The sequence below is a fragment of the Chamaea fasciata genome, unplaced genomic scaffold (genome assembly GCF_029207755.1).
Source record: "Chamaea fasciata isolate MVZ Bird 193981 ecotype frontalis unplaced genomic scaffold, bChaFas1.0.hap1 SCAF_1, whole genome shotgun sequence".
NCBI lineage: Eukaryota > Metazoa > Chordata > Aves > Passeriformes > Sylviidae > Chamaea > Chamaea fasciata.
The window spans coordinates 34679102-34698952 of NW_027094086.1; the positions used below are offsets into that span (position 1 = coordinate 34679102).

The following is a 19851-nucleotide window of genomic DNA, read 5'->3' on the forward strand; positions in this document are numbered from 1 at the left end:
GGCGGGCGGGCGGGCGCCTCCCCGCCCAGTCCCGTCCCCGTCCCGTCCCCATCCCCGTGCCCAGGCGCGGCGGGGCGGCGGCCGACGGGCGTCCTCCGCCGGCTTTCTGCCCTCGCCGCTGGCGACCGGCGACACTTCCGAGCGCCCCGCTTCTCCCGGCTCCGGCCGCGGCTTTGTGTGCGCGGCACCAGCCGCCACCTGAGGCGGGCGCGGCGGCGGCGGTGGCGGGGGTGGCCGTGGCGGCGGTGACGGTGCCGACGGTGACGGCGCGGCCCCGCACGATGCCGCTCCGCGGGCTCCTGCCCCTTTGTCTGCTCTGCCTCCAGGCTGCGCTACCGCTCCGCGGCCACCGCGGCCGCTACGCCGGGTAAGTCCGCCCGCCGCCCCGCTCCGCCCGGCGCGCTGCACCGCGGCCGCGCTCCCTCCGCACCGCCGGCCGGAGCCGGCCGGTGTCCCTGCGTGTTCGGGCGTCCCTCCCGCCGCCGACCTGGTCGCGGGCTTGTTCGCTGGCAGCTGTAGCACTTGGAAAAGGTGCTGCGGGTCTCTGCTAACCAAAGGAAGGACGCTACATTGAGGGGAAAAAAAAGTTTGAGTGTCCTTGTGGAAAAGGGAATTGCGGTTATACGGGGGGAAATAAAACGTTTTGAGGTTCCAGCGTGCTCTGGGATGAATGAAGATTTGTATTTTCCTTTAGGATACAATAATGCTGGAACTTAAAATTGTTTCTAAAAACTTGAACAGTGTGCGCTCATATTAGGGAATGCGTAAGAGGTTCAAGCAATAAGGGGACTCTACTGTCAGAAAGCGGAGACTAAAACTTTCATGTGCATTCCAAACTAGACTTCCTTTTTGTTCCAACGGCAGTTCAAATTTGTGTCAGAAAGGGGAAGATGGAACTAAGTAGTAGTAGTAAAAAGTGAACTTGCCTCCAAATTGTATGTTCTTTGCCCGGTTTAAAGACTTTGGCTTTAATAAGTATTTAACATAGTAAGTTTATGATGCAAATGAAAAGGCAAAGTCAAATATAGAAGCATTAGAAGCCAGTGGCATGTGTCAAAATTCTTTCAAAGTGACCAGTCCATTCATCAGGATAAGTTCTTACTCTGTGGAAGTAAGAGCTGTATTATTCTTTTTATTTTATTGGAGTATCCAAGCCAGGCATACTCCCCTACTAAAATGAAGCTTAAAAAAACATTCCCTAAGCTTCAAGGATTTGGTAATGTGATATGAAGCCATTCACCCCTTGGTCACTATTAATGATAGAAAATAGTTAAACACTTGACAGCTGTTTCTCCATCTCTGTTCAGTTCCTTGCGTCCCAGTGTCTGTCTGCGCTGCGAAATCAAACAGGCCACCACAGTCAGGAGTGCTCCTGACAGTGCCAGAAAGCAGCAGGACAGAAAACTAAACTGTTCTTTAAAGCCAGGGTCCCGCTGTAAGTTTTGTGCAACAGCTCTGTTCTCTCTGCCTGGAGCCCATACCACAGGCATGGTCTCCAAGCTCTTGAATTTTTTAAAATTCAAGATAGCATTCAGTTTGTTTCCAGATGACATGGAGATGAATAACACATTGTTGGTCTGGTGCTTAAACTTTTCTGAATATTAATTACATAAGTTATCTGCTAATTTTGACTAAATGTCAAAATACTCATTTTTGCTATCCTCTAGGTTTAAGTGACAGCGTCAGCTATAATCAAGTTGGTTCAAGTAGAATAACATGCATAAAAATTCAAATATTGTACCTCTCCTCATTAATGAACTCAACATTTTTGTTCAAAGTTTTAAAAATAATTTTCTTGTTTCAAAATTTCATATTCCCAAGATGACATGTGAAAGACCCACCCAAACTCTCATTTGTTGATCTCTGTTTTAGAAGGTTTTGCATAGACTCTAGTCCAAAAAGAGAGACTTCTCATCAGTTTCCAAAAGTTGGGCAAGAAAATCACTGCTAAAAAAAAAAAAAGCTAGAGTTAATTATAAAAACTCTTAGTCAATAGGCAATTGTAGTAGGGGGCCAAGCTACATTTACAAGCCTTGCTGAAAATGTGGTCAATATTTGAAACAGAAACCGGAATGTGTACCACATGTGTAACACAAACTGGAAAAACAAGCTAATATTTTTCCCACTCTAGTAATATTTTCGCCACTCTACTGATATTTTCCATTTTTACTATCCTGGCATTATTTGTGTCAATAAAAGATGATGGAAAGTTAATTTGAAATGGCATGGACGTTTCTACAGAATTACGGCTGTATCTTGTCCATCTCTCATCATCACAATGTTCTGAGCAGGATCATTTAAATTCTTCTGTGTGTGCCATTGATTAGAAACAGTTGATCAAGTGCTGCCATTACTACTGAACCTGAACTCAAGGGGAAGAAATTTTGGTAGATTATTTTTTGAGAAAGCCAATTAGGAGGAAAATACTTTGCTAATATTCACCATTAAAAGGGGTGTCCCAACAAACGGACTTCTTTTTGTGCCAAGAAACATCTGTGAATCCTAGTAATTTCCATTGTGTCAGATGCTGTACCATAAAGGGAAAAGGCATTAGTATAATTAGGGCAAAAGAATGAGAGAGAAAAAAAAAAAAAAGAAACCCAAAAAAAGCAATGGAAACATTTCTCATAAACTTTGGTCAGCTCTAGGAGGCACATGCAATTGTAACTCTTTAGTTAAAGACTCAGACCTAAGATAATTAACTGGTAGCGCACATGTTTCTCCAAACTATGTCAAGCAGGCCAGGTATGCCACATGGGCACATCTTTAAGTAAATGTGTTCTAGATACCTTTGGGAAGTCAGCAGGTATTTGGGGAGTCTCAGCAAGGAGGAAGGAGCACTCAGAGCTCTTGGACAGACTGAGGGACAGTTGTATTTGCCTTCTGCTTCACACAATACACAGGAGTTCAGCCTGCCTCTATGCTCTTATGCCTGAAGGAACTCAAGAGGAGCTCTCTAGAAGACACTGCTTATCAGCCACCCAACAGCAAACTCAAAACTATACTCACACATATTTTTTTCCTTCCTGCATTTGTATGTTCTGTCCAAAGGGGAAGTGGATAAGTGGAAGACACACACACACATCAGGGTTTGGACAGAGTAGATGTGGAATATTCAAGATGATTTTTCAGGAGGCTATTAGCAGAAGTTCACACAGGAGCAACAAGGATAACCAAATACATGGGAATGGTTTAAGTTCCTGAAATAACCGAATTATTTTAACTTAACCAAGTTAAATTCCTGAACACTTTGGTCTCCAGCAGAAACAATTTAGGCCCTAAGAGATGTCTACAGACTTTGAGTCACATGGACCTAGTAGACAGAGATCAGTTATTGATTGTTTCTCCCAGTTACAGGAAATGGGAGACATAAAATGAATCTAGTAGGAACCTTTTGATAGCTTTAGGGTGCTGGAGCAGATGGAGTTTTGTGAGGATTTTTTACCAAATCTTCCGACTCTTGGGAATCCTATTAAGAAGGAGATGGCTTCCTATTAGCAGGTCAAGATTTCTTAGAATAGAAAATTTCTCTCTCATTTGTTCTTTAAAAATCACTACTATGATCTTTTTATTTCAGTTCGTCTACCTCTGCCTGTACATGGTGGCTCAGCATGTTGCCTCCAATTTCTCCCCCACTTTTTGTTCTTCCAAAGCCTTTTCAGAAGTGTTCCTCACCTAACCTTTTCTCTCACTTGCAAATGACCAAGTGCAGGCAAAGGCTGAAATAACTTATCAGGCTTTTCTCTAAGGTTTTTATTGCAAGATTTAAGTCTTTTTAAATATTGGATCAAGATGATAACTCTCCCAAAATGTTATTCTTCAGTGGGTTGGAGTACTGCAGATACTTATCACTTCTCTTGGTCAGATGAAGGCTATGGTACATGCTTACTCTGTATCAACCAAATGAAATGACCTGGGAATCATGAGGAGGTGGATAGCAAGGAAACAGAGAACAGTAAAGAAATGTTCTGTAATTCAAGAGATAATGTGCTGTAGCTACTGGGACATGACATCCGGAAAATTGCATAAACCAACTGTTCGTGTAGATAAGGACAGATATCAAATCTGAGAGCATTCAGCAAATTTCAGGTATTTTAATGCCCATTAATACCCCTACATACCACAACTAAGTACCTCTGATCCCACAGTACCTTACACACAATGGCTGGCAATTGTTCTGTCTCATGGAAAAAACACATGGGAGTGTGACGAAAATGAGTTGTTGAGGGAATTGAGAAGTGGAAAGGAACTCCTCCTGTGCTATTCCCTCTGCAGATTTTTTCCAAATGTTTTAATCACGGACTAAAAGCTCTGCTATGTAAAAAAAGTTCCTTCCCCCTGCTGCTTGGCTCTCCCTCCCCACCCACCCCCAAGTCAAAGTAAAATGTCATGAACACAACTGGCAAAAAAAGCATTTGGAAAGCACACCAACAGCATGAGAGGGAAGGTAATTATATTCATTCAGACGGAAACGAAACTTTTGTGCTTCTCTGGATGGTGTCAAGGAGCTTCTAAGAGGTGAAAAGCTGTGAGCTCTCTAGCAAAAATAATTCAAGTATCCTATTTTTTTTTTAAATAACCAATAATTCTGTAGTCAAACACCACTGATCCCTAAAATCAGCACAGATCAGTGAAATCCACAGCAGCTCTGGGACCACTTACCAATTCTTGTCCCAACACTGCAGCTCTAATTCTGTGCTTCTCATTACCTGATATTCCCCCTGCACAACAATATTTATGTTGTCCTATAGGAGAAAAAGAATACTGCCAAGTTTTGATTATTTTTCTCCTTTGTGTCCAAGCATTATAAATTTACTTTTTAAAGTTTCTCTGCCCTCCTCAGCATAAATGAAAAATACAAAGTGTTTCGGTTGCCCCTTCTGTCCCCCTTTTACTTTCTTTTTTAAAATAATTGGAACAGCAGTACGCACATCCTCACTACCTAAGTGAAGTGCCTGCCAGGCTCTCAGTTTATTATGGCTGTGTCTAAACTGATACACAAGTTCATGTCACCATGTGAGCCTGGTTCCCGTACTTGTCCAAACTGGGACACCATTGCCTGCTGCTGTGGCTTCTGACCTCTGCAGGTGGGGAAGATGTGGGGGAAAAAAGGAAGGAAAGGAAGGAAAGATATAAAATATCAAGACATGGGCAAAGCTTGCACCCATACTTAGGAGCTTTGAACCTGTTCTAGGTGTCCTGCCTTATATGCGACCTATGGCCTCTCAGTAAGAATGATTCTTTTGGAAGTGTGAAAGAAATTCCAGTAAACACTTACACTTTCCTCATTTCTAGAAGTGTGGATGTTACAAATGGGAATGTAGTCTATTATTAAAGAAAATTCATGTTCGGGGTTGCATCCAACAATTATGTTCTGCAAAAAACACCCTGGGATACATCTAAGGGGTACTTGGAAAAAGATACTTCTAAAAATAAGGAATTCACGTATAAAATCTGCCTACACTCTCAGTCTAGCATCCCCATTGGATACACCAGCTTCACTGTCTCATGAAACTAAGCACGCAAAGAAATACAGCTTTTACCGGAGCTTCTGGTAGTACTTGCAGTGAACTCCAAAGCTCCCACTTCTACACTATATACTCACTTCCAGATGCTGCTCCTGTGAGTTCACACTCACAGGCTCCTTAAAATGAAGTTCTCAAATCTGAACATTTTGTACAGGAGTTAACAAGCTTTTAACAGGGGACAGACACTATATAAATTACATAGATATTGATTTTTTTTATTAAAGAAAAAAGGAATCTAAAATATGTGAGCAATTCACATAAAAGACAGTGGAACCTACTTTTAGCCCAGAAGGAAATTCTCAGTTCTGAAAGGAGTGAATTTGAAAAAAGGGAGGTTAAAAATCTGCTTTTCTTGAATACACTGCTGATATTTTATGGGAAACCCTTAGCTTCATACATTGTATCGGACTGTATCCCACACTGTATAATAAACAGGATCCCTAAGTCTCGTCTCCTGAAATTCTAGTATCTGTAAAAATGTCATCCACATGTCTGAAATGGCCTTACATGGTCAAAATGCTGTAGGAAACATTTATTGTTGTATCCAGTTGAAGGCGGATGGACACCATCAATCATCTCTCACTATCTCCTGGAGGTAAACTCTGTCATCTCTGTTTTGCAGAACGGCTCTTCCCTTCTGTTTTCTCCTTAATTTTACTTCTGAATACATAACAGAAACTGTACTCCCTCTTCTGTGGTGGAGCTTAGTATTTAAGAGGTCACTGTGTGCATAATGTTAGTGCAAAAGTCAAGAAATAAGCAGTTATACTGATCGTATATGGGGCATCTCTTCAGTTGTGCAAGCAAAACCTGCTGTGAGCATGCATACAGCATTGAAAACTGAGAACAGCAGTGTAGGTCAACAGTCAGTGTTTTTACTGCTCAGGCAATATGATTTGTTTTGCTCTCAGGCAGGAGATTAAAAGGAATTTTCTCAATTCAAAATAAAAATAGAAAATAATTTAAAATAAGCAGCCTTGTTGCTGTCCCCTGTCCACCTAATTTATTTATTTATGTTATCAGTATTGTTTTTCATGCAGAAAACAAGTGAAGCCCATGCTCTCCATCCTATTTAGGGTGAGCAGGTTTAGTTGGAAAATGAGAACCAATAATTATGGATATACATTGGACCTCTCTCTGAAAACTCTACTGTAGGTAAAATACCCACATTTTTTGCTGGTCTCAGATTTGCAAGAACAGTCAGCAAAATTCTGGAGACTATTAAGCCTAATTCTAATTTTTTTTTCAGTTAATTATGATTCTGATTTAAAGCCTTCATTCAAATGACTACGTATGGGTACAAAGTTATGGTTCTGATTTGATGTTGGTATTTCAGCAAAATGTGCATGAATTTCAAGGGTGCTACTAATTTGCACCTCAGGATATCAGATCATAATCAGACCTTAAACAGACAGTGATTTTCAGGAAAATATCTGCAAAGAAAGCTCCAAAACTGCATTTTGTGCAAGACATCTAAGGATGGGTAAGCCAAAGTACTCTGAATTGAAAATATACTCAGATCAACAAGTGGATGGGGACAATAAATGCCATTTTTCCTGTCATTTTGTACCTTGAATTCGCCAAATGAGGAGGATGGGATGGGAGCTGGAACCCAGCAGTGGACAGTAAACATGAACCCTTTCCTTCTGTGTCTGCCTGTGCAGGCTGAATGCTCTGGAGAACAATGCTCTGCTGAGCCTTCTCTTCCTCTGGGGAACAATGGGACTTAAAGTGTATTTATTTAAAGATAATCCACACCATAAAGTTACCACACAAAACAACACACAGAACAGCATTTTCCAAAGAGAAGGTGCTCTAGGTTGCTTAAATACAGCCATGGAAAGAACAGATGTCCTCCCAAATCAAAACAGTTTCTTTTTTTTTTTTAATGTTCTGAAGCTCAGTTAAGGCTGTGATACAGGGGAGACTACCACAGCAGGACCTTGAAAATTAGTTTGTAGGGGGTTTATTACAGTAAAATTATTCTACGAAAAACTTACTATTTCTTATACTGTATTTCAAATATCTTCAAAATAGTAATGATACAGTAAGCAGCACCTCATGGTTGACTCAGAGATAAAAAAAAGAAGCTCTTTTAAGTTGAGATTAAAAATAAATTCTGGGCATTCACAGCCCAGAAAGCCAGTCGTATCCTGGGTTGCACCAACAGAAGTATGGCCAGCAGGTGAGGGAGGGGATTCTGCCCATCTACTCCAGTCTCATGCAACCCCACCTGGAGTGCTCCAGTGCATCCAGCTCTGGGGACCCCAACATAAGAAGGACATGGACCTGTTGGAACAAGTCCAGAGTAGGGTCACGAAAGTGGTCAGAGGACTGGAGCACCACTCCTGTGAGGAAAGGCTGTGAGAGTTGAGGTTGTTCAGCCTGGAGAAGGGAAGGCTCCAGGGGGACCTCATTGCCACCTTCCAGTACTAATAGGGAGCTTATAAGAAAGATGGAGACAAGCTTTTTAGCAGGGCTTGTAGTGATAGGACAATGGGTAATGGTTTTAAACTAAAAGGGGGTTGATTTATATGAGGTAGATGAAAGAAATCTTCTACAATGAGAATACTGAAACACTGAAACAATGCACTGAAACAGCTCTGGTTGCCCAGAGCTCTGTCTAACCTGACCTTGAAGGTTTCCAGAGATGGATCATCTACCACCTCTCTGGGCAACCTGAGCTTGTGAAAGATGTCCCTCTGGGGGCATTGAAGTAGATGGCTTTTAAAGGTTCCTTCCAACCCAAACAATTCTAAATTACTTTAGCAGGCCTAATGAAAAACTCTTTATTTCACTGTACTCCTACCAAGATTACCACCACATGCTACTCTGAGGCTGCAGTGCAGTTATACAGCCAAACCCTGCTAACCCACACTAGTGGCTACCTGCTGCCACGGCAGTCAGTTGTGCTGCTGCTTTTCCAGCAGCCTCTGCTCAGGGACTGGAACTACTCTGCCTGCAGCAAGAGAATTCCAGGAGCACAGAGAAAAAAAAAACCCACTTCTTCATTTTTTTTCCCTCTCAGGACTAATTGAAAGCTTATCAGGTTGTGGTTTGGCTGGCAGGGCCTCTGTGTTTGTGCTGGCACAGGGAAGGGGCAGGAATGGCTGGGTTTTGGTACCTGCCTGTGTACCTCGAGTCTGTTAGTCTCCCTGTGCACTGGGGCCAGTTGTCTGAAAATTGTTAATTCCAGCTCTGTATTCCAAAGTGCACGCTGTGGGTTCACCTCAGCAGAATTTGGTGTCTTGATCAGTCCTGACTGCCAGATTCCTCTCCAGACCTATGTCAATGAAACAATCACAAAAGTGTTTCAGACTCAGAGAGAACAGCGTGATGCTTATTTTCAAATAATTACTGAAATTGAAAAACCAAAGAAAAATTTAACTTTGGTACTAACCATCATCCCGTGGGTTTTTGGAGCAAAGGGATTTCAATATGCTTAATGTCTGAAGAAGCTGTAAGTCCTTTACATAATGAACAAGACTGGCATGATAGGGCCTACAGAAAAAATAGCCTCTATTTATTAAATAGTTTGGTGTTAGGCAAACAATAGCTATTACATGTCAAGAAAGCAGGGAAGACATTTAATTAAGTACATTTTGTTAATAGCTCTGTCTTTTTTGTCACAGCACAATTTCATATTTTCAGGGAAATAGACCTTGGATGTTTTCACCTTTCAGGGAAATAATACTTGAACTGTCTAGCACAGGCAGCCAAAAACACCCTCTGCCCAAAATTTATACCAAATAACAGAAGTCACCATGCAAGCACAATGCCAAGTCTGGTCTGGTAACTCAGATCTCTCTGCAGAATGAGCTTGTGTCCTTGCCAGAAACACACAGTGTAAATATACCCAGTGGCACAAAGACAGCACAGCATGTCCTTATCCTGCTCCCTTATCAACAGACTGGATCCCTGATCCATCTGCCTGTGGTAGCAACAATGGTAAAAAATTTAAATGGAGATCATTAATAGAACATAAAATCTAAGTAATTAGCTTTTCCTTGTGAAAAAATCAAATTGTTTCACCTTCAGTTTGTTCAGCTGAGGTTCTTTTATTTTGCTTTTACCAGAAGCAGCTCTCTTAGTTTTGAAATAGTCAAACATGTAGTCATGTTTTGATATGGCCAAAAAAAAGGCTTCAGAGAAAATCAAAGCATTTGTGTAAAAAGGATAAAATCTTTTGTATTCCCTATCCAGCAGCATTAAAATAATTACTGATGTATTTTCTGAGGCCTAGTTTAGAATATAAGCTGCAGTGAAATAATTAATTATGCAGGTTTTGATCACTACTGCAAGGGTTTTCTCTGTTCAACACTAAGCTGCCCTGAGAGAGAGTGGTGATTCTCCCTCTGAAGCGGCTGCAAGGAGCAGGAAACACAGGAACAGAGGGCTCCTGTGTCCAGACCAGGTCTTGGGAGGAGCTCTGTCTGCTTGCCATGGGCTGTGCAGTGTCTGAGCGCATTTGGTGTATCATCTCTCAGAGGCCTCAGGCAAAAGGCATCATCTGGTCGTAGAATCATAGAACCATAGAATTGTTTAGTTTATAAAAGTCCTTGAAGATCGCTGAGTCCAACTACTGACCCATATTCCTAAGCACCACATCCATATGTGTTTTAAAGACCCCCCAGGAATGGTTGAGAATGTTGATTCAGCCATGTCTGTGGACAGCCTGTTCCAATGCTTGATGACCCTCTCAGTGAAGAAGTCTTTTTATCAATCTCTGTCAGACAGACGCATGACAAAGTTGCTGATCTACTTTTGCCGGGTGGTTCTGGGCCAACACAGAGAGAGAAATGTGGGCTTTTCAGGCACAAACTGGGTGAGGGAGGACTCGGGGTCTTCAGCCTTTCCTCCTGTCTACAGCATATGTTGTTTGCCACATGAAGTAGTTATGTCTTTCAAGCTCTTACATCTAGCCTTACCTGCCAAGGAATCTCTATCAAATTAGAAAGTAGGTGTCCAGTGAGTTCAGTGCTTTTGCAGTTCAGAAGCAAGTTAGGAGGCATCACAGACCTGGAGACTACAAGACCGTCAGTGCCCCTGCTAGCATCCACTCCCTCTATTCTTAGTTCTTAGCCGGTGGATGGCATGCCACCCACCAGTGTGTTATTTTTCCTATGCTCATCCCTCTTCATTGGACCTATCAGCCCTTCTTCATAAGATAAGTGCTGGTTTTCTTACCATATGATGAGTGGTGGACAAAAAGGCACCTCAAAAGTCTTGTAGTCAGCACAGGCTGCCCCTGCTGACCAAGGTGCAGGACAATTGGTAATGATTAACATGTATCACCCACAAACATGAGAAAACAGTATAGAACCATAGAAAAATAAGTTATTTTAAGCCTCTGGGAGATAATGGAAAAGGGGAGCAAAGTCATTGCCCTACACGTTAAGGAGTCAGTATAGAGTAGTGCTCAGGATGAGTTGAGCCTTGTATCTCTTTTTTATGAGGGGCAACCTCTCCAAATTCTATGAAAGGTCCCCAGAGGAATAGTGAGTGGAGGGCTCCATGGACCAGGAAAACCTGATTTTTTGCTTCTGCTGAACAAAACTGTCAGAGTGAAGGCAAACCCCACAGGTTTTACCTTGTCAGATGAGATCAGTCCTAACAATTTGCGGACAGCGAGACAGTGCCATGAAACAGTTTAGGGTACAGAATAGCAGAGAATGAGGGATGCACACTGTGCTCTGTGAAATCTGATCTTTCTGCATTTGCCTTTAATCCAGCGACCATTATCTCTACTGAAAAAATACATGTGAGCTTTTATGTGTGACAACTGCACTCAGGGTGGTCTTTGAATTAGAAGGCATTTGGTCGCGGAGCCTGCAGCAAGTCACGACACTGCAGCCTGCACAGTTATACCAGGAAAAAAGAAGCAGGCAGGAGAGGAAAAGCCTTCTCCTGGGTGGTTAAAGGGGACAGGTCTGTGAAAACTGAATCTGAGGAAAGAGGTTCCTAATATTCGGGTGTATTTGCTGTGAAGTGACATTAGCAGAGGGAAGAGGCATACATTTTATATGTTTATTCCACAAGTAATGGATCTACTAGATTTCAGCTGTCTTGTTAGAGGTGATGAAATACAGTCTTAATGGAGTAGCTAATAGCTGGCAAATAAAAATGCAAAATAATAATTCTGTTTAAACATAAAATAATTAGAACAAACAAAAAAAACACTTTATGCAGAAGGGAAATGCAGGGATCTTACTGGGAGGACCAGTTTTACAGCACCCAACGGAAAAATCAGTTATTAGGGTGGATGCAGCAACAGGAGTCCCTCTGGCTCACTGGAAAGCATCACTTTTTTCAGAAGCAAAAAAATAGCACAAACTTGAAGCAAACAAAGTGGGGATTTTAAAATTAGTTTTTGTATAGTGAACTCTGCTTTTTAGAAGAATAGATAAATAAATGGGCGAATTTAAGGTAGTATTTCTAAAGTTATAAAATTGCAGAGAGGGTATTTATTTCTAAACTGCATGGCTATAAAACACCAGATGCTTTACAATGAAGTCATTTCAGAACAAGACTGGAATCTGTTGTCCGTGAGGAGCACGCACATGCTTTTAGCAGTGACGTCTTGCTCATAAAACAGGAACACCAAACACTCCTCACTGCATTCAAAACCTGTGTCCCCATTGCATGTGGGATTTTGTTGTTTTAAGCTTAATTATTGCTCATGCGAAACAAGGGAGGGGGAGTTTTAAATGACAGTTTATGAAGAGAGAAGTAAGAGTTGTCTTATGTTATGGTAAGGATTAACTGAAGGAAATGTTGCCTCTTGGTTGAGCTTGGCAGCCAAAGAGGCCTCTGCTGTTTTGGCCACACACTATCCTGATGTATGGCTTAGGTCACTCCTCTCTATTTTACAAAAGCAAAAATGGAAGCACAACAAAAGGATTTTTTTTTTTTTTTTCATTTGAGACAGAAACCCACTAAAATTCCAATATAAACACAAAGAATCACCTCATATGTTGGGCTGCTTCTTGTATAATATCAGTGTTTGGCAGCTTGTTCTTAGTCATGGAGTATGCCAACTCCATTTTCCATGCAACTTGATGTAATGATAGCTGGTCACATAAAAAGTATAATAAGAAAGGAGCTGCAGAAATATGGAGCCAACAGTTTAAGGGTTTTATAAAGCTCTACATTTTTGTGGTATTAATTGACACAGAGTATCAAGTGTAGCTCAAAATGCAAATATGTTGCCCATTGCAGCGTTATAGACTGCAGTAATTGCAAGTGGAAATTAATTCACTCTCTGAATTTATCCCATTGTTCATTGTAAAAAATACAATTTAAATTGAAAGAGTATTAAAGCAGAGAATGTGATATTATCTGGATTTTAAAAAATAAAATCAGAAATAAACACAACTCTCCATCTGGGTTCTGAATTTAGTGTTTGGTGGACATGTACTGTTGCTGCTAATTAAAAAAAAAACCAAACAAACATTTTGTTTGCATTTTTTGATAAATCCCATCAAAGCAACTGTCTTTTTCTAGGAGAAAATGTAGAGCAAAGCAGAGAGGTTCAATATTGATCACAGGTTTCATAGTTTGTGCATTCAAGATAGCATAAAACAATACAAACATTATATATTTTTTCATCTGAAGTTTCATCTCAATCTTCAAGACCATTTCAGTCAAATTGAGATACATCCTATTTACCTGCCAAAAACTCAGCAAAATCAAATAGACCAACCAACCTTCCCTAGCTCAGCATTTCACCTTTAGATGGGAATAAGTACATAGAAGCTCTATCTCATAAAAACACTGGGTGCTACAGCAGCAGCAGGAGATTTTGAGTGAAAATGCTGCTTGGGGGACATATCTTGGCAAGCAGCAGCTCCCTGATGGAAATAGCATTTGGCATCAAAAGTTCTCTCACAGAAGGCCTATGTACATAGTTTCTCAGCCGTCTTTTTCAAAGAACCTTTCCTTTGCTGGCTGTGCAGGTGCTGAGCTGAGATTACAGCCTGCTGTGTAAAAGCCTGCGCCTTTTCCTCATACCTGCTTTGCAGTTCTCAACCCTCTTCTACTTCATTGTCCTCATCTCTCCTCGTAAACAGCCTGCAGAACCATTCTGGGTGGGGATTGAGGCATTTTACTACCGCCTGGCTCAGCACATAATTCCAGACCTTTGCTGTTGTGTGACTGCGGTATAATCAGGCAGTAGCAGTTTCAGCTCTAAAACAGGTCTTTTGGACAGTGGGCTCAGACAGTATGATAAATAGCAATCTTGTCCAGGTGAAAATAAGCTCAACAATTTTTTATTATTATGAATGTTTCCAATTTAAGGATTTGGTTTCAGTTGGACAGAAGGTAAGAAATGCTGACGGGATGATTTGTTTAAGGAGCTAGCAGCTCTCTTCTGCATTTCATTAATTTTTGTGAGTTATTTTATCAAGAGAGATCTTAAATCATACTTAGGAAATTTTCATCAAGTATCAACAGACAAAGCTCTGTTTCGTAATAAGTAGATGTGAGCAGTGCTGAGAAATAACTGATACCTGAGTACAAGACTCTACTGACACCCTCTGAACTTGGTATCCTGTTCTGCTGGATCCTTTTGGATTTTGTTGGTGTATTTGCTTGGGTTTAGTAGTTTTCTCTGTGGGAGAGCTGGAAATAGGGATCAAGAATGAGGAGTAAGCAAAAGGTCATAAACAATAGCCCTGAGAGACGTTATCTACCCCTGGTCATTTCAGTCCAGTGTAACACATCCTGGATGAAGTTGATAGCTATGTCCCTTTTCACTAAAAGTTACAAGTATATTTTTATACCTTCACACAAGTATGGGCATCATTATCCATGATACCTCCAAACCTGGTAAGTCAAGGCAACACACACAAAGGTAACTGTCTTTCATACAGAGAGTATGAACAGCATGATGTCATGCAGTCAGATAGACTAAACAATCTGTCTTTTTCATATAAAAACTATAAAACCTTAAGAAACATTTACTGTATCAGGTATGTGATGAAAATTACAGTAATAAATCTGAGATGATTTAGAAACTGTTCTCAGGACAATTACAGAATGCCCTAGGCATTTGCTGTCTGCCTGCTCTTAGGCAGAACATGTTTACACCATGTTTCATAAATCCAACTTCTGCAGCATGAGTGCCTTATTCTAAGAGCACAGCAGTGAATTGTCTAAACAAAATTAATGACATAAAACCTCAAATGGCAAGTTTGGTATTTCAGTGACAAAGGCACAATACTTAGTGGAGATCTCTGCATTTGTGGTTTGTTGTAGTTCGGCAAATTAGATTCCAGATTGATGTTAAACAAATAATCAGTGTGGTAATGCTTTTTAACAATTAAGTAATAAACAAATGTAATGGCATGTCTCAAGAAATCAATTGTAAGTTGTTTTAACAATGCATAAAACATCTGCTTATTACCACATGCCACATGGCTCCAGCATGGAGAGTGGCACTAATGGAACTTGCTGTGTGTTGTCAGTGCCCTGAGTCTTTCCTAGCAGCCCCTTCACCCCCTTCCAGCAGAAGAGCCAAAATCATCATGTCATATTCAGTGACTGTTCAGTGCCTATTCCGAGCTGTGACTCAGTTGTAGCCACACCTTGGACTTTGAAAACAAGAGTCACTGCTGTGCCACTCAAGAGTTTTGGGAGAGCAGCCAAGGTACTGCAGGGAGGTTTTGGTGGAGTTACAACAACAAAATCAGAATCCAGCCAAACATGAATGCTTCTTAATTTGAGGAAAAGGTTTTTACTGTGCAAATAGGTAAAATTTTCACAAATTTCAGTTCAGAGCATTAAGCCTTTTTTTCATCTCTGTGGAAGTAAAAACCTTACCATCTGATAACAGGTCTGGATTTTTTGTTTAGCAGAGCTCCCCAGAAGTAGATTATATTTCTTTTCTTGGTAGCATAAGAGATTCCCAAGCCCTACTGCCTTATTTCTCTGCTTAAAGAATATTTTTCAAGTCATACTTTTCCTTCAAACTTATAGCTTTGTTGTCCCTTTAGATAAAATAAATAACACTGCCATCTGATTTTCTGATTTTTTTTATTTACCTAATGAATTTCTGAAGAAAAACACAGACACTGATTCAGGAACCTGCATAATTCTGGCAGTATTGTCTAAGACAATTCCTGTGTTGAACAGGTGATAGTAAACAAAATGTTTTCTTGAGAAGTTACTAAATTCTCCAAGGTGAATGAATCCGTAATACATGTTAATTCATCTTAATTCATGTTGTGTGATGCGAATTTCCCAACCTCACTCCACGTTTCTACACAAATATTTGTATTATTTAGCCGTAGACTGAGTTTATTAAATGAAATAAGACACTCTGTACTTCTTTTTACAAACATTTCTCCATAAATTAAGTCATATTGGTAACAGATTTTGAGGCCAGGTAAGTCCAAAGCACTAGAAATAATAAGATAAACTATTTAAAGGGTCATATTTTAAATTGGCAAGAAGTAACTTCAACCTTTTGTTAAGAAAAAAAAAATAGGTATGTTGGTGATCACAATACCTCCCATTAAATTGTAAATGTTTTATGGTGTGCTTTTGGGATATTAATCACAGAACCCTTAAGCAAATAGTCAGTGAAGGAGTCTTCCAGGCATGACACATCTGGTTCTTTGGCAGCCTAAACAGACTTTATATTGCTAGCTTTAAATTGGGCCTTTGAGTTAGCCACATGCTTTATCTGACGATGGGCTGTCTGGACTGCCATGTGTTCCTGGTTGCAGAAGCTTTAACATTTAATATTTAGGTTTATTCCCCTCCCTTCTCTCTTCAGATGATCTCCATGTAGGAAACCTTCACACTCAGTCCTTGTGCTTAGGGCTTATGGCCTTGCTCTTTTAAGCCTCTAAATATGCATTTCTGATTGGGACTGGGACAAATGTACAGTACTACAAGAATTGTGATCCTGCATCTCCAACAGTTCTACACTCAAAGACATTCAAATGCAGCAGTTAAAAGATTTCCATCTGTACCAGACTCTTGATGCATCCCTTAACTGGTCAGAAACTTCTCAATTGCTTTCTTTACTAAACTAAGGCTCTATTACCAAAAATCTAGTACTAGAGGAAGTCAGCTGTAAACTGTATTTGTCAGTTATGAAAATGAATCTAGAATTAACTGGGTATGTCATCACAGATTGTAAATGGGCCCATTTGTGTATTTCTTGATTTAATGTGTTCTGCAGAGAAGCACGTTACTGGTTTTACTAGTAGACGGAATCTGCTGTTAGGGAAAAAAGGAGTCTTGATTATCTCTTGGATGTTGAGCCCTAATAAAACATAAAATTACTTACAAGGAGTATCAGTATTTTCCAAATTAGGTGACATAGGAAATAGAGGAATTAAAATAGTTCACTCTTAGTCTGTTCCATTTCTGGACTGGTTACAGCATCTGACACTTCAGTCTGTATATAACATACTTCTGAAGTTATGGAGTAAGTTATATTCATGCTAATCCTAGGAATTACCTTTTTTTTTCCTGCTCAGACCATGCAATCAAAAATATCTGAAATATTATGGAAAATCAGTTTCCACTGTGAACCTATATACCCAAAGCCAGCAGGTTAATAGACTAATGCTTTTGTTTTCCGGTATCCATAATTTCTTAAACTTCTCTCAGAGTCTGCACAAACTGTTTGAACACTCCAAGTTAGCAGTGACAAGGAGAACAGAGGATTGCAGATGTCACCCCTTGCTGACTCTGTGTGCTATTTGTCACATGTGCCACTGACTGCACCAGTGTGTTATGCTGAGTGAGAGTCAAGTGTTTTTATACAAAAGTCTTCTAAGCAGCATTTTCCCTCACTGCCACTATCTTCTTCATTGCCCTCCCTGTTCTTGTGAAAATGGTGCTCCCACTTCTCTTCCAATTTAGTGCTTACTTAGAAATTGTTACTGCCATCAAACCTCAGACCAGCAATGGGCCACGGAATGGATTATCAATATTTCATAAGCTAATATAAAAAGCCATTGTAGTGTGGTATTACTAAGCATGCTGTTAAACTAATTTGAAAATCAATAAAATAGTTTCACTTATGACATTGGTATCAGAGAGCATAAATGAAGGAGTTCTGCTTCTTCCCTTTTTTTCACTGTGAACAGTAACGTGACAAGGTAATTCAGCAGCTACTCTACTCTTCAGAGCATTTCCAAAGGCAAGTTTTAGGTCTTGCTCATTAAGTGTGAGCATTAAGGAGAATTTTGTAGAATCGGGAATCTCTTCACTTTCACATCCAAAGTGAGAGCAAATGGCAAGCTACCTGCCCTGCTCCCTAAACCAGCTATGGACCTGGTGTATTTCTGTATTATACTGTATTTTTCTGGTCATGTGTGATAGCATGGTCATTTACAACAGTAACAACATAGCACCAGGATGCCACTTTCTGCTGTGGCAGCTGTACCAAACTAGCAGATTAAAAGGCTTCCTGTAGGCAAATAGCACCCAAAAGACTCGTCTACCCAGGGAATTAGTCGTCTGCTAACTTTATCGGATAGTTTCTTTGTTACACAGTTCCTTCTCTTGGCAATTGACCTTCAGAATAAATGTGCAATGCAAACCTCAGAGCAGGAAAATGAGCCCCTAAAATCTAAAAAATCACTTAGCAAAATGCATCAATGTTGGTTCAGAAAGAATGCTTCCTAATTTAAGGGTGGTATTTCTATGTTACTCTAAAATAGTTAAACATGAATACTGAAGAGACAAAAGAAGCTAGAAACATCAGAATTAGCAGTTAAACTTTTACATCACTTAATTTTTAAAGTTAGGTTAATGGCATGAGCTTGGGATTTATGGGTTTGCAAAAGACCTTTAGAAAGCTATGTACATGTATAAGTGAATCGTTAAAATATTTTATGGAGAGGTTTTGAAGAAGAGTGCTTTGGTTTCATTGACACTTGCTTAGAACTGCAATATTTCACATAAGAGTCTAATGTGGAGCTGAGAAAGATTATTTTTCACATTTAAGTATGTACTGACTTTGATAGCATTCAGATATCAACGCTTATGTAATGTAGTGCCCTTGTAGGCAGAAAACATGTGTCAAGTAGAGCTGGTAAAAACAAAAGTTACTCTGGGTGTTTTTTGATTAAATTGGCCTCTGACAGAATAGAAATTTCTGTGAGGCATTTTTCATGCTTGTGCTGATGCAAAAAAAAAAAAAAAAGAGGCAGCCAAGGTATTTAAAATATATTTTAATAATTTTTTTCTGGAAGCAAAATAGATTAACTTTCTTCTTACTCCTTTTCTGGCAATAAATAAATTTCCTGAGAAGTTATTGACAAATTAGAATTTCCCTCAATAATGATGAATGTTTGAGGGTGAAGTTTCTCCAGAAGACAGGATGACTTGTAGCTTGTGTATTAATGACATGGATTTGAATGGGGGAAAAATGTTTCCCACAAGCAGTGGTGGAGGATATACATCCACTCTCTCCAACACATGGTCTTCTGTAAGAAGAATGGCCCTCAAGGAGTTACCCTACCTTTGGTAAATTTAAAGTGCTTTTGGTTAAATTTAAATCTAAGCAGAGGCCTACTTGTAAGTCTTGGCATTTTGAGTCAAAATACCCATCCTTTCAGGTTCTGTGTGAGCAGGTCGTGCTGCACAGACATTCTGATGAGACTGGACCAGCTGGTGCTGAGGACCAGACCTTCTCTACATTATATGGATCTGGTTGGGTTTTGCTTTGGGCTGGCTGATCTCATCCCACGGACTTAAAGCTGATTTGTGTTTGGGGTGAACTGCATGTACCCCAAGAACATCCCTCAGTTTATGTTCAGTCAAGTTCATGCAACCTCAGAGCAGTCCAATGTGTGTCACAAACCCAGAGACTGTGTCACGGTGAGAACAACATGTGTGTGGGAAGGAACACTCAGATTCACTTCAGAAGTGCACTTCTGATCCCAGTTAAAAGGTTTCTGTAGTTTCTATTCCTCTCCCAACACTAGCACCTAAGGAATAAGGTGTCTGAAATACTGCAGCTGTTAAACAGCATGTCTGCAGCAAAGGTTTCTTCCTAATCTCCATCACCATCCATTGATAAAGATACTGAGATCTCTGAGGTGTCTTGGAAGAGAATATGGAACTGCTGTATTTGTGATGTCTTGTTTCTGTAAGTTTTGGGTATAACAGGGAGTAGATCCATCCAGAGAGATCCATGATTCCTTTCTTTGTATATTTTTTTTAAGTTTTTCTCAGCCATTGGCTCTTTTTTCAGCAGAATGTTTTCACATTGTAAACAGATTTGTATTGCCTAAAAATGAAGTAATTACCTGCTCTGTACCAGGGACGTATTTAAACTAAGAAAATTTTTCCTCTT

The 19851-nt window shown here is 40.3% G+C and overlaps 1 protein-coding gene across 1 annotated transcript in view; it reads left to right on the top strand.

Annotated features, from left to right (window-relative positions):
- The first annotated feature begins 206 nt into the window (after positions 1-206).
- CPA6 (carboxypeptidase A6) overlaps positions 207-19851 on the top strand; it is an 82214-nt gene continuing 62569 nt past the window's right edge. Inside the window, exon 1 of the mRNA XM_066180373.1 lies at positions 207-367. Coding sequence (XP_066036470.1) covers positions 282-367 — 86 coding nt within the window. The 5' untranslated portion in view covers positions 207-281. The remainder of the gene's footprint in view (positions 368-19851) is intronic.